The sequence below is a fragment of the Pimephales promelas genome, chromosome 14 (genome assembly GCF_988280905.1).
Source record: "Pimephales promelas chromosome 14, fPimPro1.hap1.1, whole genome shotgun sequence".
Classification (NCBI taxonomy): Eukaryota; Metazoa; Chordata; class Actinopteri; order Cypriniformes; family Leuciscidae; genus Pimephales; species Pimephales promelas.
Genome location: NC_142782.1, coordinates 19,371,657 through 19,378,742, shown reverse-complemented (window position 1 = coordinate 19,378,742; position 7,086 = coordinate 19,371,657). Strand labels below are relative to the sequence as shown.

The following is a 7,086-nucleotide window of genomic DNA, read 5'->3' as shown; positions in this document are numbered from 1 at the left end:
CTGTAAAAACATTTTAATAAGAAGGTTTGAAGGTTTTATTTTTTGAGTGTAGGACAAGCAATTTTAAGAATGGATGGATTATTTAAAAAAAAAAAATAAGAAAAAAATATTTTAAATCAAGTGAGGTTTATGCTTAAGACAATTATAATTCTTATATTTTACCAACAAACAAGAAAAAATAAACAACCCTGAACTGTGCCTGTGACCATAACAGTATACTGTCTGCAAACGTTCTTGCTGTTTTAAAGGTATTATCTGATCAGTTGAGAAACCATGGGTTTCCTGCTTATAATGGTATAATACAAATAATTAAATAACATTAGCATGCTCAATAAGAGCTTAGGCATATGCGTCTGGTTTATGTTTTGTTTATCTTTAGAATTTTTTTTTATTTCTAAATCATAGTGTCAATGTTTTAATTAATTCATCAGCCTTAAGATGTTAACAGGATAAATAGACAAACCGTTAGGGAGAAAGTCTTAGAGGATTCAGATGTGAGAAACTTCAGCCTATTTCCATCTAATAAAACCCTGACAGTCACACAATATAACTTCTTTTAAAAGGCGAGATGCGGAAATGGGACCAAGACGAAGGAAACTTGTTTAGCCTTTGCTACTACAATAAAAACGATCAAAAGTTTCAACTGCAGTTCCACACAAAAACGCAAGATGGAGACAAGTTCACATGACAGCATGCATGACATCCATCCACTAGAAAATGTCACAGGCACAGCAGTTTACTATCACACTGTCAGGTGTATTTAGAATAAAACATTTCACAGAAGAGACTTTAAAAAAAAAATGATAATGTTAGGTATCTAATATCTGGTAAACAACTAAAACGATCATATGCGATACATCCAATACGATATCGAATGTTTCTGTAAATTCTTTTAGGTGGTTGCAGCCATGTAACGAAGTAGGCTAAGTGGGAAAATAGCTTGCTAAGCGTCGCAAACAGTTTTTGCAAGTTTTCTTTGTCTTTGTCACTGAATAACCGAATCTGTGTCTTTAAACTGAGATTGTCTGTGCAGTCAGTATTAATCATGTACTCGTCTAGTCCCACCTCTTCCTGCAGCAGCAATGAGAGAGAGAGAGAGAGAGAGAGAGAGAGAGAGAGAGAGAGAGAGAGAGAGAGAGAGAGAGAGAGAGAGAGAGAGAGAGAGAGAGCGCGCAGATACAGTCATAATGTAGTGACGGACAGCAGCGATGCCAGCGGTAACCCTGCAAGAGTAGGCTACAGCGCATCTCTGACAAATGTCGACGTTTGAGAGAATAACAACACAATTTTCCGGTAACTTCTTTGGATACATCAATGAAGCTACTAATATGACTGAGAAGTGAATTTTGTACGCGAAAATGTTAATAAAGGATTTTCAGTCATCGTTTGCCATACGGAATGAAACGCGGATGTCAATAGAGGTTTGAAGTGCACATGGATGTTGCGACTCTGCTTGTTGTGTTTATGGAGAAAATTGTGCGTCTGTCCAAGATCAGCTGAGTAAGTGTTTATCAGATGTTGAGATTATGCTATGCATGTACACGACAAGTTATAATTCAGCTGTAGGATATGAAGTTATAAATCAACATGGGCATGGCTTTGGGTGTAGCCTATTCTTACAAACAAGTGGATTTTAATGTGTAATTTTTCCCCACTAAAAAAGTAAACCAGCAGTAAGCAATCATGGTAGAACCTGTTGGCTTTGTGGAAGCGTGGAAAGCTCAATTTCCTGACTCAGATCCTCCTGAGATGTCTTTGAACTCTGTTGGAGACATTGAGCAGGAGTTGGAGAAATGCCGAAACTCTATTAGGCGACTGGAGATGGAAGTGAACAAGGAGCGCTTTCGAATGATCTACCTGCAAACACTTCTGGCCAAAGAGCGAAGAAGCCATGACTCTCAGCGTTGGGGCTTCACAAGGGTCTCGCAAGGTGAGCGTAAGCCGGCATCCACGGACGTCCATCCTCAGAAAGCTGATGAGAGCAGGTGTCTCCCAGCCAAACTGAAGCACTCGACCGCGGCAGAGGAGAGTCGTGAGTCTCAGCCGTGTGTTGAGGTGGGGGGATGTGATATCTCAGACCTGGACAGGCAGAAAAGCCGAGATGGTGAGACTGACTGGATGTCTCCATACAAAAAAAGAAGTGTTGAAGCTCCACTCAGACCCATTGCTGGATGTGGACCTGCACATCATGAGGCGGATGGTGTTCCAGAGTCTCCACTGAAGGAAAAAGCCACCACAGGGTTGGGAGTCGCTGCACTTCGGTCAAACTTTGAACGCATCAGGCGAGCCAATTCCCAAACATCTAGCGAGGGGAAAAGCGAGAGGCCTTACTACGTCAATATGGAGTACCACCAAGAAAAGGGGCTTGTTCGGGTCAACGATAGAGAAGTCTCTGAGAAGATAAGTAGTATGGGCAGTCAAGCTATGCAGATGGAGCGCAAGAGGTCTTTGCATTCTGTCCCGGGTAATCTGTCCACTGCTTTCGGGGATGTCCATAAGCCAGAGCGGTCACATGAAAGAGCAACAGAGAGTGGGTGCTGTGAGTATGATGAGCCTGACCTGAACACTGGGTTCCTCAAGGACAATTTAATTAGACTTAATGGAAGAAGAGCAACTCAGCAGAACTGGCACCAGTCGGACTGTCAGCCTTATACGACCGTTTATGTGGGGGGCATTATGGGAGATGGAGAGGAGCTGCACTTGACGTGGCCCAGGCGGTCTTACTCACCTGGGAGTTTTGAGGATGGATACACGCCAGATTGCAGCTCCAATGAAAACCTGACATCCAGCGAAGAAGACTTCTCCTCAGGGCAATCCAGCCACGTGTCCCCGAGCCCCACCGCCTACCGAATGTACCGAGAGAAGAGTCGCTCTCCATCCCAGCACTCCCAGCAGTCGTTTGAGAGCGGCAGCCCTCCTACCCCACAGTCCCAAAAGCGTCTCAAGCAACAGCTAGCACTCTCCGAGGCTAATGTTATTGGTGTCCGCAAGAACTGGCCCACTGACGGAAGCTCAAACAACTTCAGCAACAGTTTCCATGGAGATTTAGGTAAGACAACATTCTTGCTGTGTTTACTTTTGTATGTCCTGTTTGGTGGGCCTTTCATAGGATTTCACTTTCCCACAGTGGGAACATATTAAGAAGAAAAGGCCCCAAGGTCCATTATCAGGACATTTTAATGCTTGATATTGGTCTTTCAAGAGGTCATTCCTCCCTGTTGTGCAACCCTTCTCACATGTATCTGATTTTGTCGTCATGTGTTGAGTATTACAGGGGTTTCAAACTTTTTGATGCCAGTTATGATAACCCCCTTGTGAAGCATTCCCTTCCATGAAAAATTAATGGCATTGGCCTACACATTTTCATTCATAATGGCCTATTAAATTGTTTGGTGAAATCTATTGTTTCCAAAATGTAAGATTTGATTTTTTTTTTTTCTGGTAAATTTACAATGAAAGAACCAAAAAAAAAAATGTGTTTACGCATCACTCATTTGGCTTTTATGTTGTCACTGTATTAAATCTAAAGCAAATTATTAAGATATTATTTAGAAAATGTGTATATTTAGCTTTAATTGGATGCGTATTTGAAAATATTTTACATAATACAATTTTTAAAAAAAATAAGGGCAGTCAGTAGAATGAAATTATGATTATTGTTTAGGTTTTGGTCAGTCTGTAGAAAACAGAATGAAACCGTATCATCAGATTTGGTAAATGTGTTATAAACTTTAGATTTTTAACATTTATTACATATAAAATATTTAGTTAATATTTTAAGTTAAGAAACGAGGACCTAAAAATGCTCTTTATTTGAACCCCCCTGGACTTCTAGGCAGATAACGAGACAAATCCATGTTGTGTTTGTCGTTTTTTAACAACAGTACCAAACCCTCTACTATATTTGTTCTTTGTGTTAGCTCTCCATGTGGTTTCTTCCTTTACTTATCTCGCTGTCATGATACGACTGGTCTGATCTGCAGTTTGAGGCCAAGAATGGCCTGAGGCAGTGCAGTCACTCGCTCTCTGTCCACCCAGAGTGTTTATGCATCAGTTCACATTAATGTTGTTGTCCTGCCGAGGGCTAATTAACCTAAAGGGGTCGTCTACTATGGTGAGTTTAGCAAGGCTTTTTGTTGGGGGAAGGGTGAAAGACAAGAAACAAATAAAAAAAAGGACTGAAGATACAGAATGTCAATTGAGCAGACATCTGTGGTTTTATTGGTTTAAATGGAAACACCCAAGTAATGGTTCTTCATTTTTAATGAGCTGTAATGCATTTGAATGGTCAGTTCACCATGCTAATGGCATGTAGATTTACGTTAGCTAATATTCAGTCATGTTTTCCTCATGAATTGAGAGTCACTGCAGTGCAAAGAAGAGGTTATTTGAAGAAAAGTGTCAGTGGGAAGCAATCTTGCATTTAGAAATGGCTTTGCTTTTAATTACTTTATTTTCACATGCATTTTTGCACGTGAAAGAACTGCTGTAGTAGCAAACATGAACACTCATGTTCTGTTCAGATTGCATTTAAGGGTCCCAGTCAGAGACCCCAGTGATATAACACTGTAAAAATTATATGATTAATAAGTTGACAACATGTTTTTACATTGCTTTAGCTCATCAAACTAAGTTTTCCAATTTTAAGTTAGATTCAACTCATTTTTTAAGTCCGTTTAATGTCGTTTAAGTTGAAATGACTTAAACATTCAATTGATTCTACTTAAAAAAATGTACTTTTTAATAATACATTACATTTTAAAATATTCAAAATCAAATAGAATTATTTTAGTTATTTAAAAAATAAAATAGTTATTTTAAACCGTAATATGTCAATAAAATGCTGTTTAAAAAACAGAACTGTATTTCAAAGTGCAAGTGCATATTCTCATTGAGAACATTTGAAGCATGTTTTCTCATTAAATTATCAAAAGTCATGTAGATATGTCATAGCAAGACATATTAACTGCTGAGCTATAGACTCTCTAACCTTAAACAAAACATGAATGTAAAATGATCAAGCAAGAGCACAATAATGATAAAATCTAGATCAAGCAGAATACATACTTGTTTCATTGTTCATGTTGGGTCACATCTTTTCCTTTATTATGTCTTTACTTCCCCACTTTGCCTACAATTGGAAACTTAATGTGATGATATTGAGTATATTTAATATAGATTAGACAGACACATTTTTTGAGTGCACACTTGCAAATTTGACAATGACCGATAGAAGACTACAGAGCTAAGAGCCTATTTCTCTCCTATCAAGCAGAAAAGAGCTCAGTCCAGGCTGTAGTTACGTAAGCAGAGAAGCGCAGAGCTGCGAACTCAGCACGCCACAAACAAATTGCAAATGATCAGTGTTCTGTTGCGTTTTAACAGCAGGATCGTGATTTTACACCAGTGGGAAGTGTAGCCATTCTTCAGTCTGTCTCCACTTTCTCCAAATTCTTTTCTGCAGTCTTAATCATGTGCCCTCAAGCTGTTCACAAACCGCACCGTCGAGTCTTGCAAGATAGTTTAAACTGCCTCTGTTAGATCCGTTACTCTGATTTTTCTGATTTTAGTCCTCGAAAATCTCAGTCACGCTCACCTAGTGCCCCTCCCTCGTGTAAACAGCAGCGGACAGTGCGGCCACGTGCGTTTGTCAAACAAGCACATGCTGTGGTGATGAATGCCCTGACATTTAATATGAATTTACTACAGGTACTAAGCAGTCAAACAATTAACGGTTGCATACCAGAGATTATTTCGCAACAAGGAAAATATATCTTCATGGAAATCCCTTGAGGTAGCACCAATAATAAAAATGTTTCCTCAGACCTCTTCTGTGGTAAAACGGTTACTTTTCAATCGTGTTTTATAAATCCGCCTCGTTTTACACAGGCAATTGCTGTGATCAGTCAAAAGTGTTGTGCTTGGGTGGACTTGGAATGGATTGAGTTTGACTTTGTGGGCATTATGCTGACAGATCCAGCCAGTGAATGAGATCAGGTGGTTCTTACAGTTTTACTGTTTGCCATTTTTCTTTGGAAGCTAAATCTGGCAGGTTTTTCTTCCGTCAACTGGGTGTTAAAAGTCACCTCTTAGGAACAGACCGGCCCTGGCAGACAACATAATCCTGCCTGTATTATTAAAATAAACAGTCCTTTGTTAAAGTCTTCCCCACAAACTCTTGAGTTATTCCAAACATGCTGGCTTGAGCAAAAAAAAAAGTTTGGGTAGAATTAGATTTGTGGGTTTATCTATCTATCTATCTATCTATCTATCTATCTATCTATCTATCTATCTATCTATCTATCTATCTATCTATCTATCTATCTATCTATCTATCTATCTATCTATCTATCTATCTATCTATCTATCTATCTATCTATCTATCTATCTATCTATCTATCTATCTATATCTTTGGTTTAACATTATTATTTTAAGGAAAGTTCTTTATTATTTTGAAAAAAAAATTCAACTTTGCAAACAGAATCTGTGGTCTGCTTTCAGTAAGGCTTTGGGAATGGCGAGAGGTATTTGATGGCTCTTATCCCTCTTGTTGTTTTTTTCCCGTTTTATCATCTGCCAGAGCCCGTAAATCCAACGAAAGCCTCAACATCAGAAATACCGCTCATACAACATCAAACGTGCACATAAAGCCTGACAGCAGTAGCGACTGCTGCATGTAATTTGCTTCTTTTCAAACAGTCTACTTCTGTGGTCAGTTAAGCTGTAATTTTGCACTACCTACCGATGCCCTAAGACACGCTAACTGGGCCTTTTTGCAAGTGTGACTGTTTGCGTGTCACCTGTTGTCCTGGGGGTTGGTCCGTGTAAACGGGGGCTGGGCTGAGACCCGGCTGGCGTGGGTCCAGCTGGCACGGGCCTCACAGAGCCCTGCACCACCATCACCAGCTGGAGGGGAAAGAGCAGATCTATTTCACTGTCATTTGATGGGAGGGGCTTTTCTCACAGAATCACAATGGTTTGTTATTTTACATAGCATGTAGGTGTAAATGCATATATTGGGAGATACTGTATGTTTAGGAAGGAAATATTGAAGATTGACCTGTATTTATTTATTTTGAGTGTTA

At 39.5% G+C, this 7,086-nt stretch overlaps 1 protein-coding gene across 2 annotated transcripts in view; it reads left to right on the top strand.

Moving 5' to 3' along the window:
• Positions 1-1,130: 1,130 nt before the first annotated feature.
• The window catches only part of LOC120484583 (breakpoint cluster region protein), a 46,783-nt gene continuing 40,827 nt past the window's right edge, over positions 1,131-7,086 (top strand). Inside the window, exons 1-2 of one of the 2 annotated variants that reach the window (XM_039679859.2) lie at positions 1,131-1,500; positions 1,664-3,049. In XM_039679859.2, coding sequence (XP_039535793.2) covers positions 1,684-3,049 — 1,366 coding nt within the window. In that variant the 5' untranslated portion in view covers positions 1,131-1,500; positions 1,664-1,683. Of the gene's footprint in view, positions 3,050-7,086 lie in introns of both variants that reach the window. The other variant, XM_089119552.1, reaches the window with a different exon arrangement.